Source organism: Tachysurus fulvidraco, chromosome 7 (genome assembly GCF_022655615.1).
Source record: "Tachysurus fulvidraco isolate hzauxx_2018 chromosome 7, HZAU_PFXX_2.0, whole genome shotgun sequence".
Classification (NCBI taxonomy): Eukaryota; Metazoa; Chordata; class Actinopteri; order Siluriformes; family Bagridae; genus Tachysurus; species Tachysurus fulvidraco.
Genome location: NC_062524.1, coordinates 7,965,809 through 7,985,729, shown reverse-complemented (window position 1 = coordinate 7,985,729; position 19,921 = coordinate 7,965,809). Strand labels below are relative to the sequence as shown.

The window sequence follows — 19,921 nt, the reverse complement described above, 5'->3', positions numbered from 1 at the left end:
TGTGATCTCAGTGTTTCACTTGCATTCATATGTGTGCAAATTAGAAATGATGACAGAAGACATCCAAAAAGAAAAGAAAAAAACAAAGGTCGAAAAGAAATATTTAAAATGTTATTCATTTTGTGAATACACAGTAAACGCTGCATAGTGTCTCTTGCAGACGTAATTTCTGCTAAAGTCTGGATAAAAAAACATGGTTGTACCTCGATTCGATCTTATCGAGATATCAGCGAGTGACTCACTTTTAAATTTATCCCACTTTCAATCTATTTCAACAGGGAAATGAAGGCCCTCAAGGACTGAAAGGAGATAAAGTAAGTTAGTAGAGCTACAGGAATGCCAGGATTTATAGGAATGACTTTCTGGACATTATGTTATCAACGCACTGTCAGATAATTAGGAGCCTGTCTATGTTTGCAGGGTGAACAGGGTTTACAGGGAAAGACAGGACTAGCTGGGTCACCAGGGGCCCAGGGACTAACAGGGGAACCCGGGAGAGACGGAGTCAAAGGACAGAAGGTAACATTATGTTTGGTCAGAGGATGTTATTCAGCAGTTCTAGTTTGTTTTTTTGGGCTTGTTCTAATAGGATATTGCTTAGATAGTAACAACTTATACAGGGACTATTAGTATATGGTTTCAGAATGATTATTGCCCTCATTTAATCATTTAAAGAGGTGCTTATTTAATATTTATGTAACTGTTAGGGGTAAAGCTGGAACTATAAAGTTTCTAGGATGCATTGTTGCATTTTGTTTATATGAGAAAGTACTTTAAGAGTGAAAAATAAATAGTTTGGTAGTAGAATGACTAAATATATAGTAGCTGCTATTACATGTTTGACAGCAGGTAATGTTTGTCTTTTTTTTTTTTTGGTTTGATTTGATTTGGATTTGATTGATGCAGAAGTTTTACGATATTAAATGTGGTTAAAGTTCTTAATCGTTTCAGTGTTCAGCACTGAATGTTTTTGTCATGTCAGACTCCACAGTGGTGCTTAGATAAAAGCTTTTTTTTCACACAAATGTTCTTTCTAAGCACCTAAGTTTGAAGGCATTATCTTCAACCATCAAAAGTTTGTAAGATCATCCCAATAGAGGCCAAAACAAACATCTCATACAAAAAGCCAGCAGTGATAAAAGAATTCATTTGGTCATTTTGTACTGATTGAAAAAGTCCGATAAGACAAATATTAATCTACTGGTAAAAATGGTTTTAAATAAATAAACAAACAAACAAACAAACAAACAAATAAATAAAGCGTGTTGACAAAGTGCCATGGCGGTATAGAAATGAACCGAATCAGGATGTGATGTTAAAGTGCTTTGTATCTGGTCATATCCAACCATCCTGTCATTGATTATTTTCCCATAACACTGCACCTGTTAGGTACAGATGACAAAAAAAACTGAATATCTCTCTACTTTTCTATTAATTAAATTAATCATAAATCACAATCAGTTATTCTGTATCATTAAAGGCTACTGTTTCCCTTTCGGCTATCCCAAGTGTTAGGAGAGATTTTTACATCCTCCTTGACTCAAATGAGTTCCAGAAAGAAGCTCAGACATATGGCTGAATACACCGGGAATTCTCTTCTAATAAGCACTCTTGATCCATCTGTCAGCACTGTAGCGCATCTTTCCAATGATTAAAGTCATGGTGCATTGCTATCAGTGTGTGTCTGAACATAACTTGCAGGCAAAGCTGAATTCAAATGAAGTCTTGCGAGTCAGGCTGTGAAAGTAGTGAAGTGAAAATTTGATATGAACACAAATAAGATTTTTTGATTTGAAAAAAATTCAAAAGGACATAATGCAAGCTGTACAGATACATAGTAGGTATTGCATTCGGGGTCCTGTATACTGTGTACAGCAGCATTTTGGGGGTTCTGTTATAGAAGCAATGACATAGATAGAAAAAGAAATTAAAAAGGGGTACATGTTCATGTTAAAATATACATGAAGAAAGTTCATGTTTCTCATAAAGATCTCTTACTCATAAAGTATCTTCATCGATGAAACTTAAAACAAACGATAAGCCGTTATTCCCATATCTACTGTCTTCTTCTTCTTCTTCTTCTTCTTCTTCTTCTTCTTCTTCTTCTTCTTCTTCTTCTTCTTCTTCTTCTTCTTCTGGCTTTTCCCATTAGGGGTCGCCACAGCAAATCATCAGTTTCCACCTAACTCTATCCTAAGCATTCTCTACTCTCGCACCAGTTACCCTCATGTCCTCATTTAACACTCATCCACATATCTGATCTTTGTCCTTCCTCTTGACCTCTTACCTGGCAGCTCCATCTCCAACATCCTTCTACCAATATAACCATCTCCCTCCTCTGTACATGTCCAAACCATCTCAATCTAGCCTCTCTGTCCTTGTCCCTAAAACAGCCAACCTGAGCTGTCCCTCTGATGTGCTCGTTCCTAATCCTGTCCATCCTCATCACTCCTAAAGAGAACCTCAACATCTTCATCTCTGCTACCTCCATCTCTGCCTCATGTCTTTTCCTCACTGATACAGTCTGCAACCCCCCTTGCAGCAGAGCTGCTCTCACTACTCTCTTCTACACCTTTCCTTTGATTCTTGCTGACACTCTTCTGTCACACAACACTATTCCCATAACTACTGTAGGCCTCTTAACATATTGTATATAACATATATACATATTAACATATTATCACATAATATCATGGCTTGCTGCTTTGGTTGCTCCAATGAAAAGACTTAAATCTTCAGAATTTTGCATCAACTAATAGCTTTCTTATATAAGAAAACTAATAGCATTCTTTTATAAGAAAATCTTATAAAGGAGTCAACTATATAGTCAAAGCTTTTTGACTGAATAATGCGTCGTAGCACTATGATGTTGAACAAGACCCACAGACAGCTACACCACAGGAACCAAAGTTCTATCACAGCTTAGATTTAAGGCAAATGGTCACTTTAATTGAAATTACACACTACAACATGTAATGTTATTAACAACCAAAACCTCATCTAAAACAACAAAGCTGTTTTGAATCAGAAATCACAGTAAGTAAGGTGATGAGTACAGAAAACTAAGCTTAGTATTTATATAAAATAAAATGTAAGACTTCATGAAGAGTATTTGTGCACCATGTGCTTGTATTTGCTAAACCATACGATGTTAAAATTAAGTTGTTAGTGGGGTTGCCAGATCTGTGTAACAAAACCACCCCACTGGCAAATCAAAACTAGGCCAATGACCAATTAACCTAGAAAACCAATGAACCCAAAATCCTGGAGAGACACACCAAACTGTTACCATGGAGACTAAAACAGTCAATCATTCAATCTCCTTCATCACAATAATCTCCTTACACTGTCTCACCATCTAGCACAGTTTTATTGGTAGAATATAAATTGTGTAGTGTAAAATATTTACAAGATTTTCAGTCCAATGTAATTTATGCTGTATGACAAACCTTTAAAACAACAGGAAGAAAATCAACCCACGACAACGGATTAAAGTAACCCAATGATGCCAGAAAACATTGGACATGGCACCCCTATGCCAGCAGGTGTAGCATCTTAGATGTTTGGTACATTAGATAAAGCACGACAGTTTCTACATTTTAAATATAAGTAACTTAAAGTCGCTGGCTAAAGTCTTAGTGGTTAGCACGTTCGCCTCACACCTCCAGGGTCGGGGTTCGATTCCTGCCTCTGTCTTGTGTGTGCGGAGTTTGCATGTTCTCCCCGTGCCTCGGGGGTTTCCTCCCCTGGTCCAAAGGCATGCATGGTAGGTTGATTGGCATCTCTGGAAAATTTTCCCCAGAGAGTGAATGAGAGTGTTTGTGCCCTGCGATGGGTTGGCACTCTGTCCAGGCCTTTATCCTGCCTTGATGCCCGATGATGCCCGATGACGCCCGTGACCCGAGGTAGTTTGGATAAGCAGTAGAAAATGATCTCACTTTGGCCATATTTTACCCTGTAACTTAACATGAACCTTTCCGTTGTTGACCGTTGGGAATATAAAATTACGAAATATAATGGTCACTTTTATGATGGTTAGCTTTAAAAGATCTAATTACGTTGTTACTCTGTATAAAGCAGCTCGGTGCATGAGCAAACAGTGAGAACGCATGCAATATGCATGGCGTGTGCTGCTTATTCACACAGCCTAACTTGTAAAAAGACTGAACGTGACATGAAAAGTAAAACACTCATGAAATATTAAAATGTGCTCTGTGCTGAACAGCAAATGCTGACAGATAATGCTTTCAGAAGTGTAAACAGAGACGACTGCAACAAATTCGCTTGGGACAATAAATAAAAGTAATAAAAAAAAAGTGTGACAGCAATGAAACTAAATGACTTACATCCCATTTACATATCCCATTTACACATAAGTGGCAGGCGCCAGCGCCTCTGAAGTGGCGTCAAAGCTGCTTATGCTAAACACCGAGCCCTCAGGTCCTCTTGTCTTTTTGCCTCTGTTGCCAGGGCGACGCCTGTGACAGCTGTCCGACACTTCCTGTGGATTTGGGTGATGTCGTAGGCTTACCTGGACCCAAGGGAGAGAAAGGAGAAGCAGGTGAACCAGGCATGGGGAGGAAAGTAAGTTTCTCTATAAAGCTTTATACAATATATTGGTTTTCATGTGGGACTTAAAAGAACAGTGTGAGGCTACATTTAGATGTAAGCATCATTTGTATGCTATTGTCTATAAATTTGTAGCATATCTATGAAAATGCGATTTAGCATTGCTAAATAAAATCTCCAAGAACTTTTTTATGATTCCGAAACCGTTTTTAATGATATTTCTAATACACTTATCCAACACATCCCACAAGGTAATATAAAAAGCAAATCTTATTAGTGTTTATAGGGTTTGCTAATGCGTTTTGGACACACATACATTTGACTGATTTTAGAAGCCATTTCACTAAAGATATTGGATTAAATATGAAAATTGTATGTGCACCTACATCATGGTGTTTGTGATTTGTGAGCTTATAAAATATAAGCTTTTCTGTCTGCATATATCTTCTTAACCTTGTTCTGAGTGAGGCATTATTTTTTTTTTTCTCCACTAATCCACACCTTCACTCTCTTTCTATTTAGGGTGAACAAGGAGCGAGAGGTATTCCTGGACTTGCTGTAAGTGCACTTAACAATTCTTGAGTGTTCGAAGTACAGATTTACAGACAGATTTATAGTCGTTACCTCTACACTACTCCATGATGTGTATAATTACGCCGCAGGGTCCAGTAGGACCTCAGGGACCTCCTGGGATTATAGGAGCAGTTGGACAAAAGGTACAAAAAAGGGTTTGTTTGTGGACATCTCAGTACTAAAGATGCACTTATTTCCACCTAACTAAATTTTTTTACCTCTACAGGGTCCGAAAGGGGAAATAGGACCTGCAGGTCCTCAGGGGCCGAATGGTGTCAGCATAAAAGGACCTCCGGTAGGAACATAGCAAATTTAACATAACAAGGGGAAATCCATGATTTGGAGTCAGTTGACTGCAGATGTTACAGTTTCATATTTGTGATGTGCATTATTATTATTATTGTTATTCTTATTGTACTGCCTTAATTATGCAATGTTTAGAGCTAAATTTTTGCACTACCACAATTCCCAATCTAAAGGCAGCTTATAAAACAGCTGTCATAGAAGCTTCCATAATTTTGCTAAAAATCCTCTTTGGCAAATGAAGCAATCACAGGATGAGAGTTGCATTACAATCTGCTTTATTTTAGAATGCTAAAATTGTATGAAATGTATTTCAAACTGATGCATAATATATGTTCTATAAATATGTATACAGAATAACAATATAATATTGCCAAATCCCTGAATTTACAATCAGGCTTGTTTGATTAAATATATAAAATGTACAAAAAAATCATTTGTCTCAATAATGCCAGTGTGTCATTGGTTCGTTGTTGGGTCTTAGGGAAGAGAAGGTTTTCCTGGCCCTCAAGGAATCCCAGGAGCAGATGGGATACCAGTAAGTAAAATCTTTGCACCTCTTGCATGCATTCTTTCTTCTCTTCATTTTCTTCTGATAAACCAAGAGCTCATATTGAGTTCTTGGACCTTCATGTTTTTTTTTTTAAATGAAAATGAAAGTGCACTTAATAATCCCATTACTATTAGTCAATTTTTTAATAACTATCTGTTTATATATATAGATAGATAGATAGATAGATAGATAGATAGATAGATAGATAGATAGATAGATAGATAGATAGATAGATAGATAGATAGATAGATAGATAGATATATGCTTTACCTCACAAAAAAATTCAGTATGACTTTTTTTGTCCACTATGTGATTCCTACAGTAAATAAGAATAATTTTTAAAGGTATTTTGTTGCACTGTGTTAGTTAGCCGGGGCTTAGATGCAGAGCTTTAATTGTAAGTTTATAATCCGAGTATACTCCAAGTTCATGCTCAAGTGAGAAAGCCGAATACGGCAGCTCAGTTCCAGTTATTCCCTTAAACGAGATGCTTACACGAATTACAAGGGTCATGACTGGAAACATAAACAATGTCTAAATAAGGTGAGTGGAATGCCAAAAAGGTGAATAAGTAGGTGGAGCTCATTTTATAGCTGATGAAATTAAAACTGCTCTTGATATTGGAGCCTCCTGTAACTCACTCAGCTCATCATACTATGCTGCATGCTCTTGGCATTGAATGTGATCCTGTCAGCAGTAAGGACAAAAGATGTGGGAAATTTATTGTCTTGGCAAAGCGCTTCTCATTAAAGAAACAAAGGCGACACTGTCTGCTTTCACGGCGTCAGATGTTAATTACCAGGCAATGCAGGAACGGATGGGGATACAGGAGGGTTGTGTCTAACGCTGCCTGGATCCATATCAACATGCTGTCTGCTTTCATTTCATCAGCTGTCCCTTCTTATTCCTTATCTGCACTCATCTCACTGGCCCAGTAGCTTAAAACACAATAGCAAACTAAACGTGTGTGTGTGTGTGTGTGTGTGTCCTGTCTTTCAGGGAGCCATCGGACCTAAGGGTGACAAGGTAAGACTGCGGCTCAGTGGGCTGAGGAGGGGATTTGGAAGTCTTCCAAACCAAAAACAGCTTGTGTGTGTGTGTGTGTGTGTGTGTGTGTGTGTGTGTGTGTGTGTGTGTGTGTGTGTGTGTGTGTGTGTGTGTGTGTGTGTGTGTGTGTGTGTGTGTGTGTTCTTCATCTACTTTTGTGTGTGAAGGTACCTAAGAGATCGAGGTGCCATCTAGAGGGAATTGATTTTGTGGACAGTGATGCATCCACACTAGAGACAGATTTTGAGACATTAAAAGCACCACTAAAAGCCAGAATAAGGTTATTAATTAGATGTCAGCTGTAAGATGTGAAATGCTGTGAAAATGAAATCAAAGTGCTTCATGCATTAATGTTCACCAAGTACTGTATATATCAGTGGGCAAGGCTAAGACATGATGCAAATAAATATATATATATATAATATACATTCAATATTTCAATTTTTCTGTAACAAAAATGCTGACATACGTCATACTATGTTACATAAGCTTAGCATACACTGTCAGGGTAATGCACCAAAGACACAATATACTGATCTGGATATCTGACCTTTCAATCGTAAGCTGTACTCGATAGGAGGTACTACAGCATCATGCTACAATGCAACTAACCTGATAAAACATATAAAACATAAACGTATTGCATTTAAATAGAGAGTGCAGCTGCAGCTAATCGGTGTATGTAGATCAGTATCAGCGAGAGTGATCGTTAAACATGAGCCCAAAGTCCGTGAAGTAAGTACACACAGGAACTTGCGAGCCTGTGCAGAAAAACTATCCCACTTGAGAGCACTGCGATACAGCGGGAACTGAGACATGCACTGTTTCTTTCGCTAATGATCAAGCTCTCTGATATGAATCTTCATCATAAGATGTTAAACTTTTAAACACAATGCAGCAACTAACAGAAACAAACTGTATCATCATGCATGCTTGTTTAATAGTATGTAGGCTTGTCATTTTAGTATTCAATTAAGTATTGGGATTTTTTTTTATTATTATGTTTATAAGAACCGAAAATGATACTTAAAATGATTTGTAGACTGGAAAAAAGATAGCACTTATGCATTACTATGGAAAATGAATGAATATCTTTTGGTCAGTTCTTTGGCTCTTTAACTGTGTACAGTATATTGGTCCTGCTCGTTTTTCTCAAAACCACACTTGCCTGGATGCCATAGCCTGCAGGACAACAGCACTGTGTTTTATGTGTTTCATAGGGAGAACCAGGAGACTGCAACTGTGTGCCATATACAAACCCACAACCTGGAAAACCTGTGAGTACTGACACATTATTTCTAATAATTTTGAATGAGTAAAGATTTACTGTAAGCTTAAAACAGCTTTAGCTGCTTAACAGACTTTAATCAAGCTTTAAACACATTTGTACACTAATTTACAAACTAATTCTCCCATTGACCCAGGCTTTCTATTAATTTTATATATTTTCATTTCATTTCTTACATGCAGCGGCTTTCTGCTACAGAATTATTGGCAAAAGAAATATGCAATCGATTTTCCATTGCCAGGTTAATCTCAGATTTATTTACCATATAACACTACATTTAATAATAGAAATCACTTTATTGCCCAAGTGTGTTTGCATAAGCAAGAAATTTCGAGCTTTACCTTTGATTATACAAAAGCACTGCCATGTGGACAGCTCCTTACAATTATCTTTACTATATAATATACTGAACAAAATTATACATGCAACACTTTTGTTTTTGCCCCCATTTTTCATGAGCTGAACTCAAAGATCTAAGACTTTTTCTATGTACACAAAAGTCCTATTTCTCTCAAATATTGTTCACAAATCTGTCTAAATCTGTGTTAGTGAGCACAGTACATCCAAACGGCCTCAGGACCGCAGACCACGTGTAACCACACCAGCCCAGGACCTCCACATCCAGCATCTTCACCTCCAAGATTGTCTGAGACCAGCCACCCGGACAGCAACAGTCGGTTTGCATAACCAAAGAATTTCTGCACAAACTTTCAGAAATTGTCTCAGGGAAGCTCATCTCCATGCTCGTCGTCCTCATCGGGATCTTGGCCTGACTGCAGTTCTTTGTCGTAACCAACTTTAGTGGGTAAATGCTCACATTCGGTGGCATCTGCCATCTGATATGGCCAGCATACTCACCAGACATGTCACCCATTGCTTTGGATCAGCGTATACAACAGCGTGTTCCAGTACCTGCCAATATCCAGCAACTTTGCACAGCCATTGAAGAGGAGTGGACCAACATTCCACAGGCCACAATCAACAACCTGATCAACTTAATGCAAAGATGTGTTGCACTGCGTGAGGCAAATGATGGTCACACCAGATACTGACTGGTTTTCGGACCCCACCGGACCCCCAATACAGTAAAACTGCACATTTTAGAGTGACCTTTTATTGTGGCCAGCCTAAGGCATGCCTGTGCGATAATTATGCTGTCTAATCAGCATCTTGAAGCCACACCTGTGAGATGGATGGATTGTATCGTGCTCACTAACACAGATTTGTGAACAATATTTAAGAGAAATTGGCCTTTTGTGTACATAGAAAAAGTCTTAGATTTTTTAATTCAGCTCATGAAAAATGGGGGCAAAAACAAAAGTGTTGCATTTATAATTTTGTTCAGTGAATAATAGTATTTATTTATTTATTTGTTTGTTTGTTTGTTTTTAATGTGGAGCATCTACAAATCAATTTTATTGTGTAAGTTGTAAAATAACCTTTTACAATAATCTCATTACAGTATAAACCTTATAGAAAAATTCAACTCAAAACCTTCTGGCCAATCAGAATCAAATATTTAACAGCACTGTGGTATAATAAAAAGTGATGGATATGATTCACATGTTACAAACAAATGATGCAAGATACTACATGTTGTTGTAAGAAAATATTTTTTATTGTTCTGGCTGCTGTTATGGTTCTGTTGCTGTTGGTGTTGCTTTCCTCAGGTTTTCCTGAAAAATCACTCTGTTAGTTACAGAAACCAGCATTTTGCAAACGCCATCTAAGCCTTTGGATTCGTGTGGAATTTCTGTGGTCTGACTTAAAGAGGAGAGTCTACATGAATAAATATTAGAATATAAAAGTGCTTAAAATATTCCTCATGGTGGAGTGGACTCAGATACATCTTTAAGTGTCTAGGAAGTGCTTCAGTGGTATTTATTAAGGGAGGCAAAAAACATATTTATTGTGGGAGTGCCTTTCATTTGGAAATGCATATGATGATCCCCATATGATGGTATAATACTGTACAATATCTCCACTCTTTTACTGGTTTTCATGAAGGTTGCCAATAATTCTGGAGTTGACGATATACATTCTTTCTTAGAAGGACATAAAATGAGTCTGTTTCAACCTGAATGATAAATAAGATATTGATCAAGGTCATCTTGAGGTCATGTGACTTGAAATGGTTTTTGTTTTGCAGGGTGTCCCTGGTGGTGGTGGCACACTTCCATTGCAGCCTGGTCCTCAGGTCTGACTGACTGTTTCTAAGTTCTGTTATTTACATTAAGATAAATAAGTACATATCTTAATATTTGTTGGGTACCACTTACTTGATTTATTTTAGGAATAATTACACAAATGATGAGGAACCAAGAGTTAAATTGCTTTCACTGTCCAGATTTAGCAAACGAAATCATACAAAATACATCTCCAAATTAGACACAAGGGTGAAAGATAATTAGAAGGATTGGTCAGGGCAGGACTGAAGCAGGTGTTGAGGTAACCAAGAGAGCATTAATGAACAGGTGCAGGATGTGAATCACAGAGTGGCACATGAAATGGTACTGGACACTTGGGAACATATGGCACTGTCACTTCTAGTATTATAGTCTGGCATGGTGATGCCACAGAGACTGGCAGAAGGTCACTGGTCACTGGGATTGGAACAGTGGATACAGTAGGTCTATAAAAAGGAGAAGGGGATTGTGGGGAAGGAGGAGTCAAAAAAGTGATTAAGCCAGGGTGTTGAGGTGGCCCTGAGACAAAGAAAGGACAAAGTACCAAACATAATTGGAAGGAAATATTGCAGGACTCATTTCACGTTTGTGTGGCCAGGCAGAGACCAGAGGTTAAGGTTTAGAGCAGCACCTATGACCAGTACTGAGACTGGATTAGGGACCAGAACTGCATGAACTGGAGATTGAAACACTTACTGTACAGATAAGGGAACTGAACGATGCAGTGGATTGTACTTGAATTTCTGGGACTGGTATAGCAGGGACTTTAGGGTTTAGACTATAAATTTATAAGCTGTGGATGGTGACCAAAAAGTATAAGGTCACAAGTACAGGAGATAAAAAAAGAGATTCCTCCTCATGGTTGTTGGAATTACTCTTCCTGATCTTCGAGAGAAGTCACTTGATCTGGTTTGGGTTTGCAAAGATGCTTCCTGGTCAGCCTCCAGTAGAGCTTTATCACACATGTTCCACTGGAAAGAGACCCCAGGTTGAACTAGAACCTGTGGGAAAGATGATAGCTACTGTATCACTCAGTTGACTTGTGAACATCTGGTGATCCCCCACGAGGAAGTCAAATTTGTGCTAGGCATAGAGAAACCTGGGCAGATCTCAGCCTGCTTCTACCATGAAACCATCAGGGAATGTTCAAAGAAAATAAAAGGAGGCCCAGTGATTGCTACATTACAAGTATGCATTTGATCAACTGAGAATAAAAACCAATAATTGTAATAAACTTTTAAACGTATCGGATTGTTAATATCTTGTGTTAACTTTATATCTGTTCACCTGATGATCTACTGATTGTGGTTTATCAGGGGCCTCCAGGACCTCCAGGCCCCCCAGGACCTCCGGGACCACAAGGATTTACAGGGTTCCCAGGGCCACAGGTAAGTGTACAACAATGTCTTTTAGGATCTCCCTTGCAAAATATTGGCCTTTGGTATGGGGTTCAAACCTGTGTCTCTATGAGCTTCTGTGTCCTCTGCTGTCTCTCTGTCTTGTCTTGTCTTATGTGGCTTTTTTGATGGGGAAGGCAGCCTGCATGGGATGCTGTGGGCTATGGCTAAAGCTGAAAAAAATAATAGTTAAAAATATAAGTATTTTTACTTTGTCTTTAATTAATGTAGTACAATTTAAACATCTGTTATATAAATTAAACAACAAGACTGTAAATATAAATGTAGTAATACTTAATTAAAGTATAATTAGGTCCTCCACAGTCTAAAACAGCTTATGTAATGTAGCTTTTAATGTAGCTGCTTTTGTTAATGCTGCTGAATTAATCCTTTAAAGTCGTGTTAAACTGCCCTGCCTATATGTTCAAGTTGCACTAACATCTGGAAGGGGGCTGGGAATGTTGCCTAGAATATATATTTAAAACATAAAGTAAATGTAGAAGTAAATGGATTTTTAATTTAGTTTGAATTAAAATTAATGTTTAAAAGTAATATTGATCAAATTAAAAGTAATGTTTGGAGTTAATCTTGTTTTCTCTTTTAAAAACCATGCCAAGCTCACTGTGAAGTTCTGGAGGTTCTCTTGTTGAGGTTCCCCTTTACAGACTTTTGGTCATTACCACTATGATTTGCTTGTAAATTTGAATTTCACCCAAGGTAGTATTTTTTTGTCATCTTATGGCTACTTTAAAAAAAAAACAGCTCATCATCTTAATTGGATTTTGGGAAATAGTTACAGCAAGGCTTCACTGTGGGCAAAGCTTGGTCTTTAACCTGGTGTTGTGTTGATTTCCCAAGCCTGAACGAGAAGATCTAAAACTAAAAGCAAGGCAAAATACAAGCTAAACCTAAATGTAGACTACGCATTGGAACACTTCGCTGGAGAAGGAGGTGTCCAGAGCCTGGCTGAAGGCTAAATTCAACCTCAGTTCCTTTTTGCAGGGTCTCCCTGGCAATGATGGCTTACCAGGGAAACCGGGTCCGCCCGGCCAAGCAGTGAGTAAATATATAGTGGGAGGAGATAATGGAGTACTTGTAATTGGTTCACATAAATTCTCAATAATCTGGTTGGTAGACATCTGCCTTGGGTTCCTTTTTTTTCATACCCTTTCGCACTTCCTCTCCCCGGTCGGATGTTACTTAATTACTTTTATGCCCAAATAGTAAAGAGCATAGTGTAGAGCAATTGTTTTTAGTTGAGAATGGCATTCTATGTACTGTACTTTAACAATGAGCCCGATGCCTGTTAGCTAGCGTGTTACTTAGTTGTCTTGCAAAGTTACCAGTCAGTTATTGATGTGTTTGCTTAATAAAACCTGATTTAAACAGGTACCAAATCAACTGTTACGTTTTTAAAAGATTAAGTATTTAATTAGTTTTAGATTTATAAATGCCCTAATCCACCATTAAAGGTAATTGCATGAAGTTGCATTGCCTTTTGGGCAAGTAACACTCCTACAGTCTTGTTGACTCAGTCTCTTGAGCTAATAATTCAATCACTCGAGCTAATAAAGTATTTAAACGCTTCTTAAGCTGAAGATGTAGATTTCCCCATTATGAAGTGGCAAGGGGAAGTCAATGAGGGTGTGTTAAAAATTGAAACACAGGGTTGCTTTGGAACTGGAGCAGGCTGGGCTTTATACGAGCTATTAGTGGGATTAATGATGTGGAGAGACGAAGTTCACTAGTGCAGCATCTTGAGGACAATAACAACATACCGCAGATTTTTTTATGGTTTTGAAAAGAAACTGGTAAGCATTTAGCTCAACACAACTTGAGTGGTCTCAATTGTGCCATGTTTATTATAAAGACCAATGCTGGCATTGCTCTAAAAAATTTTTTTGATGGTAAACAGTGGCTTTGTGTTGAGTTTCAGGGAGGCTGGCCATTAGGGTAACTGGTGTGCAGTAAAGTAAGAGGTATTAGATATAATTTAGTGCAGGAGTCAGTATCTAGGGTTTGTGTACCTTGTTTTTGCTTTTATTTTTATTTATTTTTTCAGAGGCCCATGCTGATCTTGCAACTTTGTCTAAACTTGCCCTGGCTTTAGATATCCAATCTCAGTCCTGCTCCATTTCTAAAATCAGCAGATTTCCGGATTCTAACAACCAGTTCCTAACAAACAGCCAAACTACATCAGCATCCGTCCTCTTAATAATAAAATACCTTATTAATTAAACCACCAAAACCAAAACTTGTTAAAACTTGGGTTTTCTTCTATTAATGATGTGTTTTGAAAGATGAATGAAAATGAATTATAAATGAATTTATAAAATTATAAATTATAAAATTATAAAATGAATGATAAATGAAAGAAAGAAAAAAAACAACTTTAAAAACATAAATAGCCATTTTAAATATAAAACAGGTAGAATATCTTGCATACGTACAGTAACCCTACATCATAATTATGGTGTCTTTAAGAGATTTTATAATTGTACACAGTTATAATCAAAAGTTAGGACAAACTGCTTCAGAACCACAAATTACAATCCCTGCTGATTGCAGCAGTTCACAGAGAACAAGTTGTATAAGATAGATATCACAGAGAGCAAAGTTCACAAAAAACCCATTTAAAAGCACTTCAGAGATCACACTGCGGATTTGGTTTCACTGTTTCAGACCACCCAGTAGTGACAGGAGAAATATGAACTTCACATCTGCTTAGTGACTGCAGACACCTGCTTTATTACCACCCATAGGCTTGCACTGCCAATTTCTGGCAGGTTCTGTACCAGTGAAGGCTGTAGGTTAAAAGCTACAATAATTGATGCTCTTTTAGAGAACACGCATTAAAAAAAAATATTACACCACCTTTCTGTATGGTACACAGTGTTATAGAGCCTTTTTTCTTTTAAATGATTGCTACTACAATAAATAATAGTGCCAAACTTACTTCCTATTGGCTTCTACTCACATACAGTTGCATTCATGGCCTTGTACTATTGCAGGCATGAAAGCGGTTCACTGACTGCACATTCTCTGGGTTATTCAGTAAACTGTGAATGAACATTGCGATATATAACAATAATTGCTATGCAATCTATTTGATTATTGAATAAGATTCATGCTGGTTTTGAAAAGTTAGACTACCAGATAAAGGCTAATAATACTTCTGATGAGTGCAAAGTAATAATTCAGAGTTTCCTCTTTTTCCATACACCTGTCAATGACCAGAAGAAGGTCATTTGGTTCAATAGAAGGTACTTTATTAAAGAAATAATATCTTATGCTCAATGCAATGTTAGTGTCCTGTGGATTGCAATGTAAAAAAGAAACAAAAAGAAAAAACAACAAATGCTAAAGAGCAGGATGTGCTGGATCAAGTGCTATTTTATAAGCTGAGGAATAATATGGATGGACACAGAATTGTTACAGTTGTGTGGACATTATAATTAGTGTGAAATTTAGAATAAGAATCTTATTAAATTGTACTTTAAATTAATTTCCCTTTTCTACAAATGTAATATAAAAATATGATGGGAAAAATAGTACTTAATTACAGTGGTATATGTGGAATGCTAAATGCAAATTTTCACTTACTGTGAGCCCTGTACAAGCTGATATAAGGTAATTTTTTTTGCTATTATTATTATTATTATTATTATTATTATTATTATTATTATTATTATTATTATCATCATCGTTGTTATTATTATTTTATTTATTTTAAGCAGTAGTAGTGGTGGTGCTGATAGTAGAAGAAGCAGTATATTGTTATAAGTCATGCTATTATATTTAACAAAAATAAAGTACAACTGGCTTTAAAACACTGTGAAAATGCTCTTTGGCCATTTGAATATTGAATAAATTGTGATCAGAAAACATGGAAGGTAGATGTTTGACCTCCTGTACTGCTGTGTGTTATGAAACAACAGTTTGTAAAGCATGTAAAACCATGACTAATTACATATTTGATAAATCATTTGAATGATGTTAAATAGCCTTAAGGTATACGAAGTGCAGTCCAAATGTTATGGAACGTTAATTCATTTGGACTAAATCTTAAAATAATCCATAAGAGATCTATAAAGAAATTATGTCATGGTCAAGTAACAGTTTGGATTGCACTTAATGGAGTAATTATTTATATTGAAATCTCATTGATTTTCTTTCTGACTCCATTTTCTAGATTCCAGTAGAAACCGAATCTTCCAATAACAAAAAGGTTAGTATCGGTGTAAGAACTTTTTCATTTTTGTAAACACTGACCTAAGTTCAGCCTTCAGCCTGTCCTTCATGCCCACACTTTCTCTCCATAATCTCTGTTGATGTAACACTTTATTTCATGCTGGGACTCAGTGTGCTGAAAAAGCTGAACTTTCACAGTTTAGTTTGGTATATTTATTGTAAAGCTTGTGAAAAGAAATGTAGCTGTTCACGGGGCAAAGAAACAAACATTCCTTTTTTTTATTTACAAATGTAAGAAATGCCTAAAACACAGAAGAAAACATTCTGGTTTGAGTGGACGCTGCTTCTGCATTGCTGTCAACAGATAAGCACAATTAAATCAGATGAGAAATATAGCTACATAAATTTAGAACACAGTTGTTGGAAAGTTTTTAAAATGGCAGTATATGTACCTGTATACAGTAGATTATGTATGGAATCAAAGGGGATTTTTATATTTTTAACCTCTGTCCTCTATAATTGAATCTATTTCTCTATGACAGCACATTTATGATATAAAAGTGTTATATGTATGTTATAAGAGTAATTTATTCCTCTTATACCACAGTGGTTGAATACAAATTTTTATTTCTAAAGTAATGTCACATGTATTTCATTATGTTTGTAATATCACATAAACCACTGAACAGTACACACACACACACACACACACACACACACACACACACACAAACATGTGTGTGTGTTTGTATATATATATATATATATATATATATATATATAGACACACGTGTGTGTTCTGTGCAAACATGTAGTCCAGAAAAATCCAAACTTTAGTATCATTTGTTGTCCTTTTTGCACTGGCCTTTTTGCAATGGCCTGAACGGAAGCTGAAGCACTTCACTGATTGCAACAGATAGAAGAGTCCATTGTTTTGATGGCTGAGGTCATTCACTATTTTCCTGGTCTTGGTCCAGCACCATTTACTGTAGATCGACTCCCAAACCTTCTGGTCAGGATGCTCTCAATAGTACAGGTGTACAGTAGAAGGACCTTAGAAAGTAACAAGTTATCACTTATTATGTAATAATTACAAAGTACAGACTTCTACCACAGATGCTCAATAAACATTTAAAAGAAACCCTCACAATACTAATGATCATGTCTTGAATAGCGACACATTTTTAATTTGTTCATTAGATTATGTGGTGCTTCAGTCATATAAGTCCCCATGAAAGTGTCGGTTCTTTAAAAGTGAAAACATTATGTTTTAGTGCATTAATATACCCTATCAATTAAATTAGGGCTAGAGCAAATGTCACACACATTGTCACAGATGATGTTATAGAAGATGAATCAACATATACTGAGCAATCAGATATGAAAATTTAGCAGCACTATGGTATAAGTAATATATCAAAAAATTGTCACTGTGTTTTTATGACTGAGTAACATTTTAGTGGCTTAATTGCATTTTACTCTCAGGAGGCAGAAACTGTAGTGACCAAAAGTAATTATTCATCTCATGTCAAGGGGTCACTGGTCACTCATGCATTAACGCCAATAATGTTTGCACATCTTAAACTTCAACTCAATCCAGTCGTCATGCTCTGCTGTACTAGTGATTCTTTTGGTCTCAAAGCTAATATATGGGAGCATTTTATTTGGTTTCTGTTCATGCTTGCTGAACTGTGTAATGAATAAAATACTCCCGTGGGTGTGCCTTGGTGCCACACTAGACACTTTTCCTCACAAATACCTCTATATGCTGTGTATGTTGTTTTCTAAAAGGAAGCAGTGTGAGTACCTTTCAGTAGTTGTACGTCTGTCATGCATGTGCTCTGCTGTAGACGGACTGTGGAGACTGTTCCAAAGGCCTGCCAGGCGTACCTGGTGTACCTGACACTAAGCCTGATAAGAGAGATCATGGCAAGCCTGGAGTTATTTCTTTAGATGGATGTGAGAAGGTGAGTGAGTTTTTCACTGCACATTTTTTGTAACAATGGATGTACTTTTTCTTTTGGCTAGCGATTTTATTTTCATGAAATTGTAACTATGAGTCTGAATTTTAAGATACCATATAAGTGTATTTAAAAATATGCAGTATGGAATATCTCCACAAAGATATACTTCTTAGCCCTTGATACTGTTGTGGTACAGTTTTTGAGGTTCATTTTATTTATGGATGCATACAAATTAGCTTGTAATTTAATCCCAGTTTGTTTTCGATTTTTTTTAGTGTCTCGAGAGGCTGCAGGAAGAGCAACCACAGAGGCCTGTGAGTGTACTTAAAGCCTAGATAGATAGTCTGGATAGTATCTTTAAACACATTTGCTTTTATCATTTGATGCACTGTTTGCTGCAACACATTCTTATGTCCCAATAATGTAGCAGCTTGTGTTTATTTCTAGAATACCAACAACAGCCCTTGCCCAGGTGTGCCAGGGGCACCGGGCACCCAAGGGCCACCGGGGATAAAAGGAGATCTGGTGAGAGCATTTATTTCACTTTGTAAAACTTGTTTTGTACAGTATTTTATTCAGGACAGTTTTTCTTATCATCAGTATATTTCACAGATGTACCTACAATTAGTGTTCTCTTCTTGGTATGTCTCATAGATGCAAAGCTTCATTCCTGTAGATTTAACCTTTGTCCCAAATGCTAGACTGCAAGTCTGAATAGTCTTCTCATTAGAATTTCTACCATTTTGAGAAACCTCCAAAACATTATTTTACTGCAATCTAAAAATTATTGGTAATTTACAGTGGATATTAAGTTAGGATGGATCATTGTATTGGGAAGTTCACAGCTGGCAAAAGCAGCCATCTGTATACTTTAATGTGTGTATGCACACACCTAACAAAGTGACTGTATCTGTGGTCATGTAGCCAACATTGCATAGGTCAGTCCAAGTTTTAAATAATAGAGACCCTGAAGTTCATCAGGTGTCCATAGAACGATTGCCAGTGAAGGTGAGAAACCAACCAACTGAAAGGAATGGGAAAGATACTCATGCCCATTGCATTAGGACTCCTGTAAACGGGTGAAATCCAAAGAAGAGCTAATAGTGAAGCATAATGGACAAAGGTCCTTGATCTTTTCTGATAACTTTACAGCTTCATCAATGGGCACCATCAACAATGACACCAAGACACCTTCAATGCTGCAGTGGCCACTTCACGGATTTTGATGTACTCTGGGACATTACACTGTCTATGGAGTCTATGGAGTCCTTTTGGAACTAGGAAGTGCACTGGATGATAGAGTATATACAATTCACAGAACAGTTTCTACCTGAGAATATCAAGATCTCTTGATTCCAGGAATGTTCCACAACACTCGACCTGCCCTTCACTCCATGGGGCCAAACCTTCAGGCAAAGCTATTTTGGCCAAATCATTCAGTCCATTTGGTACAACAGATATAGTCAGAGGGAATCTGCCATGGCATTCTCTCCACTATCAGTGGAGATCAGCAGATCAGCAAAAAACAGACTACTTTTTGAACTACTCTATAACTACTTTGTGGTCTGATTTCTGATTTATTTATTTATTTATTTATTTATTTATTTATTTATTTATTTATTTATTTATTGTAGCATGGGCAGAATCACTGGAAGAGACCGAACTTAATATAGTCTACACTGAGGCCAGTTCAGAGTCATGACCTTAGAGATTGCTCAGCACTGCTAGAGATAAACACAGTCAACCGTGAGTCAATTTGGCATCAGTATAAAAGTCCATATGTGCCCTGCCAAACGTTGATTATCTAGGACACCATTTCTGGGTGCAGCATCTATAAGAGTTGTCATCAC

The 19,921-nt window shown here is 37.0% G+C and overlaps 1 protein-coding gene across 8 annotated transcripts in view; it reads left to right on the top strand.

Annotated features, from left to right (window-relative positions):
* The window catches only part of col16a1 (collagen, type XVI, alpha 1), a 95,583-nt gene that overhangs the window by 61,425 nt on the left and 14,237 nt on the right, over positions 1–19,921 (top strand). For 7 of the 8 annotated variants that reach the window (XM_047816393.1, XM_027133825.2, XM_027133826.2 and 4 more), the window contains 16 exons: positions 279–314; positions 421–519; positions 4,471–4,584; positions 5,092–5,127; positions 5,232–5,285; positions 5,369–5,437; positions 5,930–5,983; positions 6,998–7,024; positions 8,266–8,322; positions 10,483–10,530; positions 11,836–11,907; positions 12,919–12,972; positions 16,109–16,144; positions 17,958–18,074; positions 18,347–18,385; positions 18,519–18,596. In XM_047816393.1, coding sequence (XP_047672349.1) covers positions 279–314; positions 421–519; positions 4,471–4,584; positions 5,092–5,127; positions 5,232–5,285; positions 5,369–5,437; positions 5,930–5,983; positions 6,998–7,024; positions 8,266–8,322; positions 10,483–10,530; positions 11,836–11,907; positions 12,919–12,972; positions 16,109–16,144; positions 17,958–18,074; positions 18,347–18,385; positions 18,519–18,596 — 990 coding nt within the window. The remainder of the gene's footprint in view (positions 1–278; positions 315–420; positions 520–4,470; positions 4,585–5,091; positions 5,128–5,231; positions 5,286–5,368; positions 5,438–5,929; positions 5,984–6,997; positions 7,025–8,265; positions 8,323–10,482; positions 10,531–11,835; positions 11,908–12,918; positions 12,973–16,108; positions 16,145–17,957; positions 18,075–18,346; positions 18,386–18,518; positions 18,597–19,921) is intronic. The other variant, XM_027133828.2, reaches the window with a different exon arrangement.